The sequence below is a fragment of the Andrena cerasifolii genome, chromosome 2, assembly GCF_050908995.1.
Source record: "Andrena cerasifolii isolate SP2316 chromosome 2, iyAndCera1_principal, whole genome shotgun sequence".
Taxonomy (NCBI): Eukaryota; Metazoa; Arthropoda; class Insecta; order Hymenoptera; family Andrenidae; genus Andrena; species Andrena cerasifolii.
The window spans coordinates 7,978,412-8,003,048 of NC_135119.1; the positions used below are offsets into that span (position 1 = coordinate 7,978,412).

The 24,637-nt window shown below is 43.9% G+C and overlaps 1 protein-coding gene across 13 annotated transcripts in view; it reads right to left on the reverse strand.

Moving 5' to 3' along the window:
- The window catches only part of Dlg1 (MAGUK family member discs large 1), a 279,659-nt gene that overhangs the window by 104,859 nt on the left and 150,163 nt on the right, over positions 1-24,637 (reverse strand). For 12 of the 13 annotated variants that reach the window (XM_076807305.1, XM_076807309.1, XM_076807307.1 and 9 more), the window contains one exon: positions 4,831-4,866. The exons of the other annotated variant lie outside the window; for it this stretch is intronic. In XM_076807305.1, the coding sequence (XP_076663420.1) occupies positions 4,831-4,866 (36 nt within the window). The remainder of the gene's footprint in view (positions 1-4,830; positions 4,867-24,637) is intronic. 13 annotated transcript variants of the gene reach the window in all.

Here is a 24,637-nt window from a genome sequence, read left to right on the forward strand (position 1 = left end):
TCTACTAATTATTATTTAAGTGTCACAACCAACGAATGGTTGGGAACTTATATCTCACAACTGCTCAAAATCGATTCCTTTGGTAAAACGTATCTTTTTGGGTGTAGCATATATTACGCTACACTCTGCATAACATTGATTTCGAATTCATAATTACTCTCCCAGAGGCGATCGACAACCACCGAGAGACCGCTACGCCACATGGAAAGTGCAACCTTTCTGCTGCATCCACCCTGATGCACCGACGAATTATTTGCCAGCCGAAGTTGGCGCATCTGCGGGAAGGATCGTGTGCATGTGCGCCTCAGGTTCAAGCTACGGGTAGACTAATTCTAATGCAAACATTTTGGACCGATTGGCCCAAGTCTTTCTTATTCACTCTTACGAGGATTTGGGATGTTTCGCGTGACCTCAAGCATTTTCAGATCGTTGAACTTTCTACAGTACACTACTCTTCGAGAGAGTAGGCACATGGCTATGCCAATCTAAGAATAAAACAAAGTGGAACATGTATAAGTCGGTATTACATTACACGGGCGATGTTCGAAATTAAGAGACAGCAGAAACTTTCCAACCACGATCACAATTTTTCAGCATTTTCAATACTTTCCGTCTGGGAATATCGAAATGATTTTAAGCGTTGAATCTACAACGTTTTACTATTGGCTGGAATAATGCTCGAATTAACAGGAAATTGATGAATTTATGTTTCTGATTAATTGGGAAATAACTCCAGCATATATATGTGTATATGTTTACGATAATGAGGTGCATAAATTGGTTCCAGGTTCAAACTTCGTTTCTGCTTATTTATCTACAGGAATTGTTTAACTTTGTTCATAATTAATACTGTGGGCACAGTGACAGAAAGGTTGATTATAACGGGAATTAATTCCGAATGCAAAAAGCCTACACGCAGTCGTAGGAATAATTATTGACAATAGGAGAAAGAAAGGAGAAAAGTATTCATTGTTACGATATTCTAATTGAGGACACTAGCGGCCAACATCCGATGAACGGAAAAGAGTAATTATTCATAATGCCTATGCCGATGACTGTTAATATTCATTCCACGATTCCTGTAACCGTAACCACGCATCCACGTATCCGCGATCAGAAACAAGCTAGAATACGCTGTTGCCCATTAATAAAATGAGGCGAGTAGAATTGAATAATTCAACGAGCTTGAAGAAGCAGAATCATTAGCGCGAATCCTCGAAAGGGCTCGAACGATTAACGGTTACAGAGTGACTAAGGGCAGCCATTAGTTACCAAAGGTATCTTATTTTCCGTTACAGCTGTAAAGTCGAACGCGCGTGGACAGTGATGAATCGTACTTGCGAAGTGCTCGTTACGATGCCTCGATCTTTCCCATTTTCGAAGCAAACACCCTAACAGTTGCGACTTTGATTGAGTTCACGAAAGAAAACTCCGGAATATACAACTTATATATACTGCTCGACACTATTTTCTACCAATCGGTGATGCGGAAAGTTAAATGAAATTCATGTAAAGTAAATAGTGTATTATCCGATACATAAATAGCATTGTTGTAAATTACCAAGCGATAAACTTTATCGTCACAAAAATGTGTCGCAATAAATTAGCGTATGTATGTGTATTCAAATTGTTTTCTCTGTCTTGGGTACTTCTTAGATGGTTTTTAAGAAGTTTGAACATGCCTTTGCTTCGGCATTTAATTTTCAATAAATGTATACATAATTATATATTCGACAAAAAATATCGTCGAGCAGTATACTCCTCGGTGTTAGACATCGTACCGAATGGAGACATTTAAATCGCCTTCTACCTTGAGTGATATATTTCACTGATAATAATCTACCTTCGAGAAGGGCTCACAAACGACCACGCAACACTGAGAACGATCCACCGGTTGGATAAGCATCGAAACGCAAAGTGACATTCGTTTCCTTCAATTTAACCGCACCCAGAGGGACCAATAGGCGCCCTTCGAGGGGCGGAAAGCCGATTCGTGATCCGTCGCCAGCAACTAATCTCGGCAATTTGCGTGGACGTCGAGGGACGCGTGGGGACACCGACACGCACATGTCATCCCAGCGTGATTTATATGATGTGTCCCGTTATAATGCCGCTCACCTATAATGCAATTGTAGGGGCTGCAAGGGCAGGAAGTGACATGAAGAGCGACCACGTGGTAACCACTGCACGCGGTGCACCCCCCTTACTGACGGACGCTGTGCACTGCCTCCTAACGCCAATAAGCGAGGCATCAATTACACGGAACGAAGTCTTCTTACGCAGAAGCAAAAATACTCCATTGTATCTGCTTCACTCCACGTTCGCTTTTCTTTGGACACCACCCCCATTCGTTGTTGCTGTCCTCGTCGAATTACCATGAAACGCTGCTGACTACCAAGAATGGAACCGATTGGAATCATAATGGCGGCGTTAACGATCAGTCGCGCGATTATAACACGCACACGCGAAAACAAGAGGGTTAGGGTAGGTAAGCCAGGAATGTAATGGAATTAGGATTTCGATGAGCCTGTGTAATGCGAGACAGGGTGTGTTTTCCCCGGGGAGGTGCGAGCTGCTGCACAGAATTTCGAATTTCAAAGCCCGCTTGGGGACCGAAATTGTGCCGCAGGAAAACAGACGAGCGGAACAACTCGCGGCGTTGCCACTCGCTGATAAGACGAGTTAATTATGCGAGCGAAAGTTCCTGAAACATTGGATCGCGTCTGAATCTACCCCTCCCGCAAATAAATCCAAGGGAATAAAGCTAATTACCTAGAACGAGCAACAAACTCGATAGAAATTCTCTTTCGATGGGAAATTGGTGCTGTTTCCCGGGATCTAAAGCGTGCAAAATGGGTTGAAAAAGAGGATGAATGGGACTGGTCCCCGGGAAAGGAGGGTGGTCCGGGAACGGGGAAGATAATCGCGACGGTCGACGGTATCCAGAAAGTTAGAAGAACCGGAGGACCAGGGTTTATTCGATTTGGCAAGTTCGATATTCAGTCGCGCTGCTCCGAACCTCTTTAATCCCCCGTTCTCTCATTTCCCTCTCGCTACAGGCGGGGGATATAAAGTATGTGCCATCTTCGTCGAATTTCCAACGATCCTGCAAATCGAATGAGACCCGCCATGAATCTTTTCATGCGAACGTTGGAGAGGTGGGTGGCTGCCGACGCGAAAAGGGTGGGGTGCGCTCGACGTTTGAATGATTCGAAAGCGATGAAAGAGGATAAATAATTTGGAGCCAAAGGAAAACTGTGTGAATGGGAATGTAGCACCTAAAACTTTGATTTGATGAATCACGTTCGTTTTAATATTTCCCGTACCTGCCTACACCCGCAAGAAACATAAAATCACGTTGATGCGTAAACACAAGGAACGGTTTGCCAGTTTGTATTCCTGCGGTCGCGTATTATTTTCCGCGCGAGCAACTTTATCTTTGTCGCTGTTGACCAGCCAGTATGCTATAAATTCAAGTGTCCTTTTAGTCGCATTCTTCCGCTCTGTGCGATCGTATCCCACCCCCTACATCTGCCCCGGAATTAATTTCGTAAATCCGTGCCAAATGTGTTCCACCATCGGGCAAATTGCACGAACTATGCTTCGAAGAAACTTACGATTCTTGGAGTCAAATTCGGAGCCGCGGCGTACAATCTTCCGGCAATGCAATTCCGCGATGCAGCCCAAGCGAAGAAGGAAAGAGGTAACTAGAGACAATTTTCTCAAAGGATCGTTCCAACTGCGAACGAACCGAATTCACCATTTCGCGATAGCAATCGCAGCAGTTTGAAGATCATGAACTGATTAAAGAGCAGGGCACCGCGCGAACTCGTTTGTTCGCGGCTTAAAACGCCGCGCAGGGCGATCATTAACGCTAATGTCTCGAGTACAAATAATTATCCCCCGCGTCGCCCTGCACGTGAACGCGTAACTCGCAAGACGATGCCTCCAACTACGTGGAAATTGTAATTATCCACCGAGTGAGCACAAAGTGGAGGGGTATCGATGCGATCGCCGAGCTCACGAATCAATTAAAATCCTTAATGATCTTTCCAGCCCCTCGCAGCCAGAATCTAACGATCGCAATTTCGCGATCCTGATACTTGGTGCGTATAAATTCACCCGAAACGAATGAAGCCGCCTGCTCCTCCAGGGAGGGGGAAAACTACAATCTAGTTTCCTCCGCGATTCGTGACCCGCAATAATGATCGCATCTACGCGATCGCGGCGAGGGCACTGCCGCAACGATGTTCTAATAACCTAGAAAACTTTCACCTGATCTGTTATCGATGCGTAGCACACGGGTCGTAAAGGAATATTCTCTGTCGATGAATTAGAATACGTTGATTTCAATCGAATACAATTGGCAGGATCGAGAAGGTGAAATATCCCGATCGTATCGCGATACAATTCGATATCGGCGTACGATCGAAATATAACGCTTCTATTTGCATATCGGGTCTGTCGAAAAGGGCGGGCAATTTGCAGAAATTAGAGTGCAGCGTGTACCATCGAAACGCAGCTAATTGTGAAATTAATGGTACGAATGGGTTTGGATCCCCGGTGGGAGATTACCAGCGATATTTAATCGCAAATTTGTACGAACTGTTCGATGAACGAGCGACGGGAAAAACGTGCGCCCGACCGAGCGAACATTTTTCGATTATCCGAAGCGAGGGGCACCCGTTGGTTCAAAACAGTCGCACACTCAGCAATGTGGCAAATAAAGGTGAAGAATGCAAACCAATGGCCAGCAATTTTACAGTAGCGAGGGCTACGTTAATTTATGCAAAAAAAAAGTACAGGCATTCTCGTCTGTTTTCTACTTACGTGTCTCGTGTCAGCCGCGAGAAGGGGCGTGTGTGCCTGCAACAATGAGAGCGTCCAGAAAATTAGACGGGGAACCCAAACGGAATACTTCTTTTTTTATTTTTGCTTTCTAGGCAGGTTCATGCTTCAGCAAACACTCTGCACGCCCGACGCTTCGTCGAGAGCACGAAATTCCTCGGGAAAAGTCATGCTGTCATGCTACGATCCGGGCGAGGGATCATGCAAGGGCGCAGAGAAAAGCTTCCAGAGGCTTGGCAATCGGATTTTACGTAGACTTTCCTATATTTTCTGTCGGAGCGGTATCTGCGAAAGAAGACAGCGTACTTTCGAGGAAGCAGCTTCGTCAAGGAGCCCAAAATCGTTAGGGAAACTGAGAATCTTAATGCGATGTCAAGTTGACGCAAGCAATGTTGTGTTTATTAAGTACATTGGCAGATATCTGGTTAATGGTATATACGAGATCCTGTTGGAAGAAATTTCGTTTCCCATATTGTAGACTGAATTTTGTAAAACACGGAAACCCTTCGTGCTGGCGAGGTAAAGGATGGTTCAATCTGGTCGCTCGAACCAATAATCTCAATTGAATGTAAGCTTCGCTGATTAAACTTCGGGTGATTAAAGTAATATGCCGAGTTCATATGCTACCGTGTCGGAGGGCGATATTAATTTTTAATCCCAGAAAGTTCTCGACAGCGTGTCTGGCGCACTTCCCTCTTGTACCAATCAAATCAATCTAGATTTTAATTTAATGATATTCGCTCTTCGCGACTGATAGGGGGGAGTTTAAAGCACGCTCCCTGCTCGTAGCGATGGAATAAAAAGAATCTCGACGGTTCGAAAGGTGGTAAGCGTGAAGTACAGCTCGTAGTCCCTGGTGTACCATATGATTTCGACACGATTTTACTCGTGTTAAAGTTTCTCCTAGTCTCGGTGGACCTCGAGAGAAAAAATGGGTGAGATTCCTGGGAGATGTATTTTAATTAGAAAATCATTTTCCTACCGCGAATTTCCGGGACGTGGAAGTTGCATGGAAACGAAGGTATCGACGAGTCTTTGGAAACGCGATTCAGCGTACTCGGTTGAAAAGTTTGGAACCGCATGAGACGAACTGTAATGAATTCTAGCAGCAACTCATCCATTTTGGTATGTTTGCCAGTCCGGAAAGGCAGAGCACGCTTTACCTGGTTATCAGTTCGTCCCCAAACATACACGCAACGCCTCTGTACCCCTATGTGCACACCCATTTTTCTTGATTTAATTAATGCTTCCTAACAGCGTTCAATTCAAACAAGCAGCGCGCAGTTTCTGTTTGTTGAAGGAAGATTAATTAACCCGGGTAGGTGCAGTGTTGCCCAATCGAGGAGCGTAATAATGTGAATCCTTGCCTGGTTAGAACGCATCGTCGAGTCTCAATAGTCCTTTAAAAGACCTAGCTACTTTGCTTCCCAGGACTTTGTCGTAGGAACGTAACGATCTATTTAGATTCGACGGTCTTCCCTTTTTTTCTCAAGGCAATAGCTCCCATTACAAAGTGATTGCCCCGACAGGCGGACTTGCCTCGAATATTTCACTCTGCAACTTGAGGAAACGAGCGATCGTAACAAGGAGGGGAAGATTTCCATCACTGGCAAGGCGAGGAGAGATAAAACGAGGTTATGGGGCTCGTTATCACGCGGCGAATAATGAAAGGGAGAAACCGCAGTTGCAGCTACTCCGCTAGGAGTGACCAAGACGGATCACCAAACTCCTTTCCTTTCCATCGGGTTTCTACGCGCCCCTTATTTCCGTCTTGTCGTGTTGCCTCTGCTCCTCCGCGGCACTAACTCTAATCGAAATGTATTGAAACTCGAATCGCTACCACCTCGATTGCGTGTTTGTGTGGGTGTCCACTGAATCCTTTAGATGCTATTACTCGAAAAGGAAATTCACTGCGTTCGCGGCCGGTGTGTACGGCATCAAATTTGTACCGCGTATCATTAGAATATTTATGTAACTGCTTTGGACCACAGATGGCCGCTTACTCGGACAGAAGGGTCCGAGAATTTGGGTACAAATCCTTATTATTTTTGGCTATCAATTCCCTCTCGTCTCTGTATCCGACAGAAGTCCAAGATACGTCAACGACAGTGCCACAGGATTTCCCTAGAAACAATGGACTTAACGTCTACGAATCGTCCGTTGCATCGATTACGAATCTCATCCTCGTCGCGTTAATGCTCCCCGCTTCGAATAGCCGTATCCCGGAACTCGATCATAAAGATAAATAAGAGCACCACGAACCAACAATGGAGCAAAGATAGCGGACAGGTAATTTCCTCCGTATTTCTTACTTTGTACGTCGAGAACAATGAAAAACGTCTTGCGGCGGGTGCAACGTGACGGGGAGAAAGGTAGCCTATCATTCCTTCCTCTCTTGCTATCATCGCTCGCTCCCTCTCGCTCTCTCTTTTTCTCTCTATTCTCATCCCGTTCGAATGGAGACGGCGAGGGGGTGGGGAAGGGTTCTCCAATTCCACCGGGGAATAATTTCTGAAAATAGAGCGAGGCGACTTTCGACGGGCTCGAAGTGGCTGATCTTGAAAAGAATCGGAAAGGTAGGTGGAGGTTCATTCAACAAGTACGCCCCCGAAGAGTGAAAGACGGTGGATAACGTGGTTGCTGCTCGACGACCAAACCCAGACATTTTCGTTATTCATGGGACTATCGCGGCGATGTCAGTGAATATGTAAAACACGCCAATTGGACGTCAACACAGACAAACATCTTTGAAAGATTAACATAGATAGCTGTGAGACTTCTACTACTTAGTAATTCTTCCGCGACGAAATTTCTAAAGAGTGAAAATTGTGTCGTATCGAAGATATAGAAGTTAGACCGCTTAGATCTGCGACTCTGAACGAAACTGGGAGGAGATCTACGTCTCGCGGAGACTGTAACGCTGAGAAGATAGATCCGCGAAGAAGCAAAGCCGATAACTCGGCCATTTTACGACGGAATCTCGTCGTTCTTGTTATTCATAGAGCTGTCACGCGGAAATATGAATTGACGGAGTCTAACGCGCGCGCAAGCAGCTGCCTGGATGTGGGAAATATGCAAAGGCAGTCGTACGCGTACACAGATAAAACTGAATATGGAAGACCGACGCCGAGCTATGCAGCCGAGGTAATTCACGTTATTTTCCTCGGATTCGCATTGAAACGTTTGCGCGTAGGGTAAACTAACTGCATGCATACGAGGCAGTTACAAATTAAGCAGTGAAATTACACATTTCGGTACGATGAAATATTTTCGTCAATGCACACTAATTACGTCTTACGCGCACGCGTGTGTTCCAGAAAAATTTAATTTCCCAGCGACGAATGATTTAAATTTCGTGTTAGAAATCATAATCATATTCCCCGGGAAATTCTTTTGATTAACTGAATGAAAAAGCGAAGAAGATTTAAATGTTCGCAGTCTCTATTAGTGTTCCTTCTCGAGAAATTTTATAATTGCTTACTTCTTATTTCTCGAGAAATACCATAATTTCTCGAGAAACTTAAGTCTAGGAGAAATATTATCTCATTTCTAATTTCTCGAGAAACTAAAAATATCAAGAAATCAGGACCACTAGTCTCTATCGCTTCTGGTATCTACGGTCTCTTCCACGTATTTCAGCAGTGAAATAGACAGAGAGATAGGTAAATGAGAATTGACAGGCCAGTGTTTCGCGGACGTGTCCCGTAATCGATTCGCTCGTCTGTCATTTCGTCCCTTCCCATACGATTTAAACGATCTTTCCATTGACTGGTTGGATATCTCTCCACGCGAGTCCTCCGTATCCCGCTGGTGAAATTCAATCTTCGAATTTTCTCGTGGGAAAAGCAGAACGCTCCCCGCTAGGGAACACGATATCTCGCGCGCGTACGTACACGAATGGAACAGAATAATAGTGACACGTACGCTGTGATTGACGAGCGAATAATTTGCAACTTTCCTCAATCTGACCTGATGCAGCCTATGACGAGACGTTACTTAACACGGCGAACCTGAAGGAACGAAACAGGGATTCCCCATTCGCGAAAGGAAACTCGAATTAGAACAGATCAGAGCTCGATTTGTCTCCATTAACACGTTTTTCGTTAGGATTCAACCTAAACGGAGGAAGAAGCACTCCGTCATCGTTACTTGGAGCCAAAGAGGATCACGAGCAAAGAGGGAAGCAGTTTTCTTCGAGAAGCGACCCGTTCGAAGAAGCATCGAGCCTTCCTCCGTTCGTGACGCTGTGGAAAAAGGAGGAAGAAAAATGTGTCAGGGAGAGGGGGTGGGCAGAAAAGATGGAGCGGGCCTGAATGGCAATTAATTACAAGGGAACACTTGCCGTCGCCGGAAGCTCTCGATTCGCGATGCGCGCTGGAATATGAAATTCAATTAGCTTCTACGTGAGCCCACTTCCGGGTCGGTCTCCCGCAGAATTAAAGGCTCCGCCCGCAAGCGTCTTCCACGGTTTTTCGAAAACTTCTTGCTTTCCCGCGGCCAGCACTCTCCTTGTCTGAAGAATTACCTTAGCTTCGCGGTGGGGAAGTTTTTGTTTGCGCAATTACGCCAATTTCGCCCGTCCGAGGTCCCGTGAAAGCGCCGTATAATATCGAGGACAGTAATTCGCTTTAGTGCGCGGTAGCTCATATTTGCTTCTTGTTATTCGCGTTAATTTACGACGCAGTAATTTCTTAAGCGATGTTAATACAGCCTGTGCGTGTACTGTCGCAAATTACGCTCTTCATTATCTGTTACTCCAACAGACTACGTGACTTCCTGGCGCGCTAGCAGAAAATTAGCTTGGTCCCGGTCCAGGGAGAAGTCTCGAAAAAGTTTTCGTTTGTAATAACGATTCCTTCATTTGGTATTCCTCCGTAGTTGCCGCGCCACGTTGCGTCGCGTACTCTTCCTCCATTTCCCTCGCGAATGAAATGCAGTAAAATTCATTTCAGGATCAACCCTCCAAGATTTCTGAAATTCTCGCGAGTCTTTCGGCTGTAGTATCGTCTAAGATCTTTGGGTACGAGGTTACGGCCTCTTGGGCGATGGTTTTAACACGCCGTCGATATTAAATTCAGGTTTATTATGTGCCAGGGGACGCGCACAGTATCAGTAAAAAATTCACAAGGCAAAAATTCTTTAATACATGTGCTCTTATCTCATTCTCCTCTTAACATACGTTGCACGCATTATGCAAAAGATAAACATAATTAAAACCCCTAGACTTCCGTGCGTTTAAGTATTATGGGAACGCAAAAACCGGTTCGAACGGAGATTGCAAAAATACAAGGGAAACGAAAATTACACGACTATGAAAGAGACGATTGGTAGGTGCAGGTATGCGATTAGCAACGACTTCAGCTTTTTGTTGTAACATGTCGATAAGAACTTCCACCAATTATCTTTCAATCGATGAATCGCTGGGCGCCACAAATGCGAATAATGGAAAGCTGAATTTGCTCTGGTGCTAAGAGACTTCATCGTGGCACTGCTTAGAGGCCGTTTTCTTAGAAAACGGAATGACTTTAGTTGGGTTACATTTGCACATTTATGGAATATCGATCTCCAGGCACTTGAAGGGGTGAAGCGGGGCAAAACTATTCATAAATGTACCGAGTAGATTCACTGAACTCTCGATCGCGTCAAAACCCTCGAATTGCAAAGTCCGTGGATTTCGATCGACTGATGACAAAAGGGTGGAGCAGGAGCAAAACTGTTTCGTGATTACGAGCGAAGCCCAGTACTCGTCGATACCAAATATCTGTTTAGGTACTATTAGAGTCCTTCGCAGAAGGTAGGAGAAGAAGAAGAAACAACAGAAGAGGAGTCGCAAATTTGAAGAATAGAGGTAGTCCATGGAAAAGTCGGTCAAAACGCAGTGGAACGGTTTGGAGATTTTCTCTCGACGGAGACATCGTGCGAGATATAAAAGCCGAATTGTCGTGCGATATGGTGGCTGATGGATTCGAATATTCGCGAGACGGAGACGATCGCTTCGAAGATGCACGCTTGCCTAAACTCCGAAATCTCGCCTGAAACGCACCCGGACACTTTCGTATTTACATACACGGGGCTAAGGGGATGTAAGCAAAATTGCCAGGGGTTTTACGGAATCCTTCCCCCCCCCCTCCTCCTCCCTCTGCGTGTATGTGCGCGCCAACTTTAGAACTCGGGAACAACTTGGGGGAGTACCAGAATAAAATATGATTCGTCCCTCGTGCCAGAAAAGGTAAATCCTTGCTGTAGATTTGAAAAATGCTCGGATATAATTCTTCCGCTCCTTCGCAGCTCACCCTCTTCCACTTGCAACTGACACGTATGCCAGGTAATTTTTTGTTCGGCGAAAAAATCCTATCGCCCCATCTCGCAGCTTTCAAACACGGGAAACAGAATTTCAAGAAACATCCACCCCTATTTCCGGCGCGGAGAATTGAAACCTGCAAGCGTTCTGTTTATAAAGTCCGCAAGCAGTTACATTTTCCAGGAAACACGGAGGGGGTTGTTCAATCGTTAACTTGTCTGTTCACTGGGGCTGCGCGTAAAAAGCCCTTCACTTGCCCCAAAACCAACGAATGCCGTCGTATAATCGCTGAATCACGAAGCATCGCGACGTTGATAGGGTAGTCAAAGGGGGTGGATTCTTTCCGAGGGCTCTCCGTGAAATTTAATTACACGCTATTCATCTTGCTGTCGCGTCTCTCGGCGCCGGAAAAAGAAAATCTCCGCGCGTTTTTCATGTTTGATGTACTTTTTAGCTTTTTCGTCGGTCGGCCGGCGGAACGTTTCAACTTTCAAATCCGATCAAAAGCTTTGCGGACAACTCGGCGCAGCTGGTGCTACGGGCTGAAGATTCCGGGAGCAGTTTTGCGAAGTCGTTTAGAAAATTTACAAACTTTCGCGTTCCATGCGATGCTTGCTCCGGATGATTGAATTTTGTCCCACGAATCTTGCACGCTATGTATAGCTGTGCAGAATAATCGTTCCGCAACGCAAGGTCAACGTAAACGTCGCTCATTTTAATGGCAGGGAACGGTATCAATGAAAGTGGCGCGTTCGATAGCAAGCAGAAAGGGGACGCTTCATTATCGCCTATCTACAAGTGCAATGGAATGCCTTGTAATGACGCGACAGGGACCAAAGATAAAGCGTTCGTTTCGCGTCTTATCGGGCTGTCGTTATCGCGGCCGTGGGATCCTCAGCCGCAATAAACCGAGGGAATCCATCGAGGAAACTCCGGGTTCAAGAACGACCACGATCGTTGTCAATTATCAGCCGTACGTTCCGTGTCTTCGAGAAACGAGAGACGAGTTAAATCAATTAGAATCCAGTCAGCCGCTGGGGGCAAACGCCCCTCGTAATTGCAAGTTGCTTTCAATCGGCGATACCCGGAAACCACCGATGAAGAAATCATTTTTGGGTTTTACGTTCGCTCTTCTCCTAAGGGCACACCTATTTTAATGTAGGTATATAGGCTATTGGATTTTTAACGCGATCAAGGTTATTAAAAGGGGAAACAGTGGAAGGTGGAAGATGGGTTGGAGGAGTTTGTGTAAACTTTACTAAACCTTTGAATTTCTGGATATTTGATTGGTCAATTCGATCGGCTACATCGAAAGAAACTTTTGAATGGTACGCTAATAAATTGAGGACCTTGCAGCGAGAGAGGTGTAGCTCTGTTTTTGACAGTTTTTGAGTTATAACGTGTAATATGTGTAAAAAAGATTCTATATTGTTTGGTGCACGTTTAATGCAAATCCGATAACGAATGAGCGATTTATTGCAAATCTTGAATCTGCATCCATTACTGTTTTGCGCAATACGAGTGCTCCAGAATTAAAACTTAACAACTTCTACTTCTTATCGTGTGAAAATGTATATTTTTCAATTAGTGTTCTCTTTCCAATGTTAAGTCAAAGCAATAATTTTAGAAATAGTTTTTATATGATTTTGTTCAGATCAATCCTCTGTGTGTTTATCTGGGTCAAATCTAGAACCTCAATTTTAATCCACTTCCAACTATCCGATAGAATTGAAAGTTTGCAGGCATACGTAGTTTGGATGATAGTACAAAATTATGAAAAAAAAACCCGAGGGGTTAATCACAAATCCAAACGACTTGAATTCAGCCTATAACCACAAATCAAATCTATTCAATCTACATGAATCAGTATATAACCACAAATCAAAACTTAGACACTAAAAAGTAAATAATAAAAAAATATATAAAAAAAACTTTTTAAGTTAAACAATTTCATTTAAAATGCACTAAAAACTAAAAATTAATTATTTTCTTGTACTACAATTTCGATGGTGTATTTTCACTTTTAATAAAATCGTGGAGCAGGATATTTCATAACAGAATATGAATCCATTTAATACAGAATCGAAATGAATTTGTTATGAGATACCCTGCTCTACGATTTTATTTAAAGTGAAAAAATCACCATCGAAATTGCAGTACAGAAAACAATTATTTTTCACTTTTTAGTGCAATTCAAATCAAATCGTTTAACTTAAATTTTTTTTTATATTTTTTTTTCTAATTTACTTGCAGTTGGTAAATATGGAGGTGGACCCCTGTTGCCGCAAGGTCCTCAATTCAGCGCAACATCGAGCAATAATTCAGGCTCCATTGTGTTAACAGCGGTATATTTGCCTCCGTATCATGCCGTCGATTCGTTTGCTATTTACAGAGACACCAAGCAGACGATATCGAGTGCAACTGCCCGTTAATTGCCAGTCATGCACGCCATTATTAAACAATATCGTTCCACCTTCGGTACGAAACAGAAATCAGCGTCGATTTTAGAGGGGAAAAAAGCAACGCGGAGGGACGCGATCATCGTTTAATTAATACCACCAAGGTAATTAACTCTGCATCGCACAAAATGTGGGTAATAAACGCGCATGTATGAAAAGCCGATATTCGCCTCCATCAGTTTAATATGCATTTCGGGCGGAAAAGGCGAAATATCCAACATCGTCACATTGATTGGACGCATACTTTAATTAAGTTAATTCAGCACGTACCCTATTCAATCGATTATTCTTTTCGCGGTATAATTTGCCCCGGTTTGGTCGTAGTGGGCGGTGCTGCGAATTGCCATTACATCATTAAGGAACGGGATCAAACGACACTGAGCAATCGAAATTAATCCAATTCAACCACCGCGTATCCCTTGCCAATTAACCAAATAATGGGAAACAATTTAAGCCCTTTCCAGCGTATTTCCTCGTTACCCTACAATGTTGCGGTTGAAGACACCTTACGAGCCGGAATACCGGAACCAAAACGTAATCATTCAAGTTCCCCGCAAATTTCTGAACCAGGCTCGCCGACGAACACTGACAAATATCCAGTACACCCGGTGAAAACGACTCGCCGCCCGACAAGCAGGCCCGAGAGATAAGTCGCAGGTTACAAGCGGATGGCTACAGAACAATGAATGCGGAAGGACGGTCAGAAAAGGTCAAAGCCTGGCTGGTATTGGCTTTCGAGGCGGCAGCGGCAGCCTGGTCAGTGTCCGTCCAGTGAAATACTCCCGCGAATACGAACGGCCGTTCATTTGTCGGCTGTCCGTGTCTCCCTGCTACACCCCTCGATGCTGGCCACCGAGGCAGCGCCTTCCCTCGGTTTCCTGCGACTACCACCCTCGAACTGGCTGCTCTCCATTTCTCAGCCAGTCCAATTTAACGAGAATGGCTGCCATGCACACCTACGGATCCATTCGTACAGATTTAGCCCCCTTGTCGATAGCCCGGCTTTGGGAACTGCTCAAACTCCCGACCGCCTTGGTAATCGTCTTTCAAGGCGAAGGCGGAGGAGCCTGGGTCTGGGCAACGAGTTAGGCGAAAGTTGACATTTTAACGTGACGCTGGTGGGATCGTGTCCTTTCTGTATTCCGTAATTGTAGATGCTAAGGAGGTTCGATACCGGAGCAAAAATAATGGGAAATGTTTGAAAAGTGTTTCCATCTAATGTCCAAAGTGTAGTCCGCATTGTGTTAAAATTTCAAGTCGATTGACAGCATGGTTTATGAAAAAATTGAAATCAAAGTTGCGCTCTTATACACCGGCTGTTATGGGAGAAGCGATAAAATTTCTATAAAATGTTACACAGAGTCCTTAAAAATAGTGAGAAAGTCCTAAAAAGTGTTGCAATGAAAAGCTCAAGTATTCCTATGAAATTCTAAAAAATAAAATTGGACATTTACCGTACGGTTTATTAGATAATTGAATAAATAGACAGCAATGTGCTCGTATTTTTGGAACTGCCTGAAGGAACTGTTTGAAATGTGGCAATGCTGTACGCCAGGTAGTCATCTATACAATGTATACTTGTACAAAGGATACAGTAAAAATTTGTAAAAACACTACCAAGCTGTAAACATGTATTTAGTAATTTGTTGCGAACCAGTAGGAACGCGCAAAGGGACGCCACAAGTGTAAAGTGGAAAAAGAAAAAAAGATGTATATTTTACGCTACTTTTAATGAAAATATTATATTTCTAACTCCATTAAACATACTTTTTGTTTAATTGAATTCCAGAACAAAATATGTAGTAATAATTTTATTAGGAATAAAATCCTTAAATAACATTTTTGTCTACATAATTTTTTTTTATCTAAGATTGGTATCACTTCAGAGCTTCCATGTATAAGCATAGGCTTACCCCTCTCGCCGCCTGCCCCGCAAGTGAGGTATCGAACCTCCTTAATCGAAGAAATCGTTGGGCTTGTATAAGTCGATTGATTGAAACAAGTCTAGTTGTCTGATCAGTTGGTACTTCACCCCTCTGTGATTTTACAAACTGGGATTCACCTTCGTGTCTTTAAGCTTCCTTTTCAGTCGACAATGTCCTTTGGAACTATCGATAAGTATCTAATTTCTTCCTCTGCTAATTGACCATTCTGGTTTAATTAAGTCGGTTAAGCTTCACAAGTTGAAAGAGCACCTGCACTTCTGGTGCTGCCAACGAGAAATATAGTTTCCGTCTCGTTGGAAGAATGGTCCGAGTAAATCAGAATCGGCGATATGTTAACGGCAGAACTAGGAAGACTGTGGACGGTGGAGGGTGGAACGGTGTAAGAGGAGCTTTCGATGCCAGACGGAAGGTCCAACAACCGCGCTGGCTTAGTGGCGGCTCCCCTTCAGCCTGGCCATTACTCAGGACTTAAAGCTCCTTGCATTCGCGCGTTGCCTTGTCCACGCGACCTTAGAAAAATAACTCTTATCGATATATGGGCAGTGAGACGCGTCGAACATGTCCGAGCGTGGCTTCGGTACGAACCACCGAATCTCAGCTTTCGAACGTTCAAAGAGACACTATTCACTTGGAGTCAAGGACATATAACGCGACAGTGCTACTGTGTTTTAAATTAGATAACGAGACGCTATCATTATCATCGTGTGATTAGTTACGAGATCATGCCGAACACAAATACCATCTCGCGGAAGGCTTCTGCAAGATAAAGAACCAGCGGATTATTTCTAGCGATTCATCACACTACCCTCAAAGGAGCAACGAGGTAATTTACAATTTCCGCGTTGCGTGATGCACGGGAATTAATCCCATAATGCGACTCGAAGCGGCGTAACAGGAATTAAGTTCAGCGGGGAATCGTCGCGAACAATGTGGAGACAGTGACATAAAGCTTCTGGGTGCACGATAAATTGGATCGTTCTCCCTCGGGGACGCTGCCTTAGAGCGAAGTGACTTCTTTCTCGTTCCCTTTAGCCCTCTAGAACTCTCGAAGCGTGCCTGGGAAATGTACGGCCCTGGGAATCGTCCCGTCACTTCTGACTACGAACGCTAACGACGATCCGCGGACGTACGTACCTATATACCGCTCGTTGCTGTCTCACGTGAAAAGCAACGGGAATCGTAAATACTACCTTTGCTAGGCTCGCACAGGGAATGCTCCTGTCCCCCGTAATTCGATGCCAACTTCCTGATTCAGTAGCGCGAAAAGAGGGAAGAAAGTTCACAGAAATTGTGTCTACGCACGCGACCTTAATACTTTCTGGTGGGGGTTGGAGGATCGCTGGAAAATTTGTAGCGCGTGGCGAATTCACCTCAATTTGGATCACGCGCTATTGTTATAAGAGACGTTTCAGGGCGAAATTACAGTGGTATCTCATGGTAGGTACGCGGCATAACGGATGGCAAGTTGCAACCTAGAGGAATAAGGAAGGGTGCACCACAATGGCGTTAAGATTCAAGCGGAGCGATTTACGGAAACTTCCTGCGAACCAATCAGAAAATAAGACATAACGGTGCCGCGGCATGCATTATTCATGGCGACCGCGACACTCTAACTATGCGCCACTTAAAATTCCGGTCAATTCGTGAAAATGCACTATCGACCTGCAGTATCCGCAACTTAAACCAGTCGTTTACGGTTAGTTCTTCATAACAACGATTATAATGTAAGCGGAAAAAACATCCTCGGGCGATGGGACTACTCGAACCCAAGATCTGCGGGTCCTCCGCGTACGGGTCAGTCGCCTAACCAATTCCCCCAACGCCGATCCTTCGGTGCTACTCTTTTCCGAACTCTACAAATACAGAAACCAACAGGACGCGACCTACATACGTGCCAATCGCATCGTAGTGCTTACATAATCAAATATTAACCTTTCGTTACCCGCGTTGTTGTAAAAAGTACAACAGTTGTGAATTATTATTATTTTTTCTGCCTGAGAGCGACCAATCGCTTTTGAACCCTTTTCTAATACTCTATGCATTCTGCATTTTATGAAAAATCCTCACCTGTTTTACTCCTGTTTTTCAGTCCGGATGTACGCGGTGAAGAGAAATAGTCGTCATTTCTAGGAAAGTGCAACGAGGGTGTAAAAGTTCATTGGCAAAATTCATTCCAAAGTGGAAGTATTGTGTGAAAGGTGTCACCAGAGCAATGGAAGTAAATAAAACAATATTTATAATAGTAGTCATTTACTCTGTTCTGTCTCTTTTCTTTTTTAAAGACAACTAGATACATCGCTTTTTAGTTTTTAATATAGAATTATCTTTAAAGGAAAATTGTATTTTTAAGTTAAAAAATTGAGAATACCAAATAAAACAAAAAACGTGTAAAAATTTCAAAAAAGACACGATAAAATTGTGATGCTGTAAAAAGTACAAAACGCGGGTAACCATGTTATAAAATAGACCGCAGGTATATAACGAAAAGTTAAAGTAAGTAAGTAGCAGGTTCTTAAGAAACTCTCTCAGCAAAACCTCGACTCAGCTCTTACATTTTAATATATAAAGCAGAAAGCTTCTATATGATTGTGTTTGTCTGTCACCTAAAAACTTTCGAACGATAAACTCTGGGATCACGAAACGTGCCTCAACTCATTATGCCCGACGAATCCAGATGAATGTGACCATTTTCACAAAAACACTAAACGAATTTTGTCTTTTTTATAAAATCAGAATCTAAATTTCGGGCGAAGCCGAGTAGTAAAGCTGGTTCACTATGACTGGGCCTGTTCATTGAAGTACAGAAGAAGAATTTCAGCACAATAATTATTCTAAAATCATCATTAATTCAAACTCATTATTCGATGGAATAAACAAATTCATCGCATCACCTACTTACAACTCGAATATCCCGCTGCGATCTGATGCTCGGAGCAGGGCTTGAAAACTCTTATAATATCGATTTCGGTTCTCCAAATGGTTATAAAGAACCTTTATTCGGAATAACTGTTATGAAGAACCGAAATTTCCGACTATTATCTATTTCGACTAAGGTTCCTATTTCCCTCCTCATATCGGTTCCATAACCATTATTTTTTCAGTTCTATGTCAGTTCCGAAACAGTTCCAGAATCAATTCCCGCATCGACCCTTCCCTGATTGATATCATTAATTATTGTAGCTGCAGATTACTGTGTATCTGCATATTTTTTACAAAATCCTTAAGCGTCGAAATAAATAAATCAGCCACATATTTTTTGCATTCACACACACACACTATATTATTCAGAATAGCAAGTTAAAAGTTTCTCCTGTTCCTATAAGGATTTTGCAAAAATTATGCACATATACAGCAATCTGCACCTACATTAACTATTAATGACATCAATTAGGGAAAAGTCGATACAAGAATTGACTCCGGAGCCTCCTCGGAACCGAAAAAACAACGGTTATGGAACCGATATGAGGAGGGAAATAGAAACCGTAACCGAAACAGATAATAGTTGGGAATTTCGGTTCCTCGCAACAGCCACTCGGAATAAAGGCTCTCCATGACCGTTTTAATCAGAACCTTTATATAACAGTTTTAAACAGTTATTTCCAGAACCGTTTCAAGCCGGAGGCATGAGCAGATTCAAAGCGCGGTGCCACCGGCAGGTACGTTGCTCTGGGAAAGAATTTAGGCGATCGCAGATCAGGGTGCACCCTTAAGTGAGAGTCTGTCGCGAGGAATGCGAGGCTCCGGAGGGCAAAAGACAAAGCAGGAACGGCGATAGGTGGAAACGGGACGAGAAAGGAAATAAGAACGAGATTGTGGTGTCTGGCACGAAACGTATGGAGCCGGCAGCCTGCCGTGAAACACTCCATTCAATGGCGTTTGGTTCTCAGCTGCGGGGGCGGGCGGGGGGTGGAGGTTCTTAGGGGACGGGAGAAGCGTGTGCAAGTTGTAGGATTCAACATTCGGCGCACAGCCCGCCGAGGTTTGCGGGCCAAACCCTCCACTTCCAACCACCTCCGGAAGGTCGACCGAGGGAGGTCTGCGTCTGACGGGAATAAGAGAGGCGTCAAACTTGGTGGTTCTCAACCGAAGTCGCTAGATCTCCTCGAAACAACACGATCTACAAATGCGTACGGAGTCTCAAAATTCTCAAACACGAATGACAAAATTGGGGAACTCCCACTTACAAGGGATGTGCACGATGTTCAGCGATTATGACTTAAAATTTTAAGCGATTTGCAGATGGATTTGCTTCACGATTCTATTGATTTCACCTCTGTAATCATGGTATAATAAAGTGTACCCACATACAACTGCATGGAAAAATGATAACCGCAAAACGATCGAGCCTTCTTCCTATACACATACGCCAATCAGACGATACAAATCGACGTAGCCGCGAAACGCTTGGTCATTATATTTATTCCCCCTGAATCATCCTTCAGGGCATTCAATCCGCTCGCGAAGACACTAAGCAGGCGGCAACGTGACGCGCCGCGTCAGCGTGAGCACAGCTGTTCGACGAAGCTGTTTCGTTTCGTATTCGCCACGGCAATATGACCGAGTCCCCGAACCCGTAGACCCCATCGAATCGCAGGTCGGTTGCTGTTCTGGAATCTGTGCGGCTCGTCTCTCTCTCTCCCTCAGCGATTTCGCGTCGCCGAGGCTGCAACTGTACCGCGTATTTTCTCGCGAAGGTCGTACCGATATCCAATCGCGAGTGCGCACGTGCGCAGATCGACGAGACCATAACGTGCACCACACAAGCACAGCGAGGCTTACATAAGACCGTCGGGGTCTCACGCACTGGTCATGGAACGCGTGTTGTTACAGCGACGCGAGAAGAGGAAATGCACATGCAGAGCAGCGTACACGGGGCGTGAGCCACTTTGATTCTCAATTGGCCGTTAATCCACGTCAATTATCACCGGCCTGTTTATCGTGATTTCGTAACACCGCGACGCCTGTTAACCATGCACACGGCACAGTGTGTCAATTGGGTCAGAATGACCTTGGGGACGCGTTATCGAAGCATCGAGACGTGACTGAATTAAATGATCGACAAATGTTTCCCATCGCTGTGTTTCTATCATCGGACGAGTCGACTCGAAATATCGTATTAGTACTCCGAACACGGCGATTTTACCTAGATACGTACTATTATCACAGCGTCTAAATAAACAAAACGCTGTTGACGGTGGTACATAATACTACAATCGCGACAAAGTATTCGCGCGTATGAACGACTCCGTTCTCGGTTTGAGCTTTCTCTCGGCCCCACGTGGATCGTACGGGGCTCGAGTAAAGTATGCATTGGAACACTGGAGGGATGCGATCGAGTAACCGGGTGAAATAAATTGAAGAAAGTGTCGGCGCCGAGTGTAACAAGGTGTAAGCCTGTGACGAGAGTTGGGCTCGCCAGTATCCGTCTCGTCTGAAGCTCCACCACAAAATTGTTTCAGCATCCTGTGGTTGGCAGACCGTGTGTACTCGCCGAGAGGCTTGCGTCAAGCCACCGATGTCCGGGGTTGACTTAGGACCCTGTGAAGCGGCTTGGACGTGTCGAAATCAGGTGCCAATGTAAACTGCACGCCCCCGCCGCTCGATAAAGCTTACTAACGCGCCGCCGATTTCGCGCGAGAGAAAACACACGTCGGGCTTTAATTCGAATCGCTCGTTTTCATAACGGAAATTTGTGGAAAACCCGATGGACCCCGTCGAGTCTCGCGAGCCACTCGAGCACGGATTAAACCAGACAATATCGAGCCGCGGTTAATTTACGCTTTAAACACGATTCTAGCTAAGCTTCTCAACAAACGTACCTAATCGTCCGCGGCTGAAACAATGCAACGGGGCCTTTCACGTTTCACAGCTCTCTTCCCATCTTTATCGAATGTTCTCGGAGCCTTTCGAAGTTATTCCACGTTTCCTTATCGTATGAAACGTTCGCGGAGTCAAGGAGAAAAATGGTCGAACGGTTTTCAACGACAATTCTCTCACGCTTCTCCAACTTCGCAATGGCTTCCCCGCCTCCCCGAGCAGGCTTCCTTTTCGTTCTCCTTCGTCCACTTCCCAGTCCCTATTTCTCTGTTTCCATTCTTCCTCGGAGGCACGGCGATTCGTTTTCCACCGTGAAAAGAGTAGATACGGCCGGAGCTGGGGGAGGGTGTTCGCGTTTTCAGAACGCGATACCCGCTATCAGGCGATAACGATATTGTTCGAATCGCGGAAAAGTGGCTCCGTTCGAAAGTTAATAACGAAAGTTGCGGGAGGGGGGGGGGGATATCGACTTCCATTAAGCTACACAGCTATAAATTAGCCGATTACCAAGTTAGCTTGTACATTCGGAGCGAAGCGAACAGTGTGTTGAACGGAGGACAGAATACAGTTTAGTTCGAGAGGAATGCAAATGCCATTTCCTGTCATTTACGTGAAATCGTTTCATTAAGCTCATTCCGCAAAACGGCTTGGGGCGGGGTGCAGTGGCCGGGGAACAATAAAAACTAAAGCGTTCGTAATCCATTGCATCCAGGCGAGATATGATATTCTCCGTGAACTCGTCGGCGCATCGTTTTGTTTCCCTCGCTTTTTACACGGTCGCATAGCGGAAGATCTATGCACCTGAATAAATGCATCACGCAGAAAGAAAAAGTTCAGCTTAATGCGGCGTTCTAAGATCCACTATTTATACACGGTTAGCTCGCCAGTTTTTATTCAAAGGCTTTACTCGTACTCGTGAATGGTGCTTACTCGAGATTAATGTCGTATTTGTTACGCTTGTAACGCGCATAATGCCGCGCACTGCAATTACTTCGCGGTGCTATGCAATTGAATTCCTATCCTTGAGCGCCCACGTACTAGTGATCCGCGATATTTATCGATAACTGTACATATCGACATATTTTATCGATATTACAAACGCTAATAATTACAGGTACCGATAATTTTGGTCAAAACATCGATATTTCCACTGCTCCTTTCGTTAAAGCCAATTCAAATTAATAATTTTTTAATTACTACGCGTAAGTAAAATTCAGTAATTGTTTTCGATACTCTTAGATTGAACGATGCCCATGATGTTTCTTAACCCTACTAACCCTACTAATATAATAAATGCGAAAGTGTGTTTGGTTGTTTGGATGTTTGTTACTCAATCACGTCGCAACTACGCAACGGATCCTTCTGAAATTTGGTATACAAGTAGTCTAGGGCCAGGAATAACTTATAGGATGCTTTTTATCCCGATTTTTTTTAACGAATCTAGACCAAATTTTGTATAATTACTGTCTAGAACCATGCGCAAAATATGGATTACCATGAAATGTGGACATCCCACCCCTTCCCCCTTATTTCACCCCCTTCACACTCTGTGACGATCAAAGTTTTACCCGGACAACGCCGGGTGCTTTATGCTAGTAAAATATAAATTTTAGCTTCCTTTATAAATATCATTTGGAAACTAAATTACTTGTTTTCACGTTAATACTTTGAATCCTTTTAAATAAAATAATTATCTAGTACTATACGAAAACTTTTATCTTAAAGAATTATTTTTAATCGAAAATGATATCCCCTTGGATATACCTGTGTACCTTATTTTTGAATTGGTAAATTGATACGATCTTCTTTTTCAATAATATATTTTATGTGTCGTTATTGAACGAAATAATATACATGTATCGATAAGCATTATCTATAGTTGGGACCAATATCGCACATCACTACCACATAGGGTGACCGTACCTAATATCGCCACTCGCTATATCTCGCAAAGTAAGCACTACAATTTATCGGTTATGCACTGAATTAGTACCTAAACCTATGTCGGAAGACACTATACTTGCAGCGTCATGTGATCAACAATTACAGAAAGGGAAGTATTTTAGAGAATATTAATAGTGAAAAAATTTATTGGACTGCCACAATTTTACATCACATTCGGAGAAGGTAGGTCTAATAATTCCGTAAATGCAAAAATATCTACTAGAAATACCACTAGAAATACTAGAAATTAATTAATGATGTACTTAAGGAATGAAATCGATTCAAATAATTTTCGCAATGAAAATAGCGTTTGTCTTTTAGCAGTATGCGTGTTCTCGATACCGGAGAACAATGGTTTCGATGCAATGTTTGTTACAGGTGGGGTCATGAAATGTGCGGAGCAGCCGAAATAAACTTTACTTGTCCAATATGTACATCCGAACGTAAAAATAAAATATTTTTACAATCCCATTTCTATATTTTTGTAATAAAAATAAAATCAAAGATGGATAAAAAACATTTATACAGCAAGAAATAATAAAAGCACATTTGAAAATGCCTTTAAAACCTCACGTATACGTGAATTAATCAATATTTCTTGAGTAGGCGATATTAGGTACACTTTTCTCAGGGCCGGATTTTTGCGTGTCTTACGTTTTTCAATTCCTAATTAAAAATTTATAGGTTTCAACGATTCCAACTTATGCTACATGAAAGATGAATAATGTCTCTTTACTTTGAAACGAATTGCATGCAAATATATCAATTATCGTTCAATTGACAGCGATTTAACTTTTACTAGGCGATATTAAGTACGGTTACCCTACGTACATCACAATCCGTGATCTGTTGCAATATTCACTTCAAAATCCGGCGAAATCCCCAATCATCCGCATTTACGAAATGACATAAATCGTGGACGTGTTCGCAGAAACGTTCTTCCCAACTTCCCAGTCGTCGAGATCTGTCACGAGAATTTCGTGACGCCGCGCAACGGTCTATCGAGAAGTGACTCACCGTATCTAGATTGAACAGGCTCGACACCTTCTTCAGGAACCCGTCCTGCGACTTCTTCTTTCTCCTGGTGGTCATCCTCCTCGCCCCTCGGACCGACGCTCGACGTAAGTTAATCCAATTAATCCGGGCGCTCAGACAGCACCGAGCCACATACTTTCCTCACGAAACTCGCGGGAACCACACTTCACCGAAAGAAACAGAAGCGCGCTCGCGTTAAATATCGATTATCACGATGGTAGGCGTATTTGTGCGGAGGGAAACGTGGCCCGAGGTAATAGTAGATCCGGATAAAAATTGCTGTAACC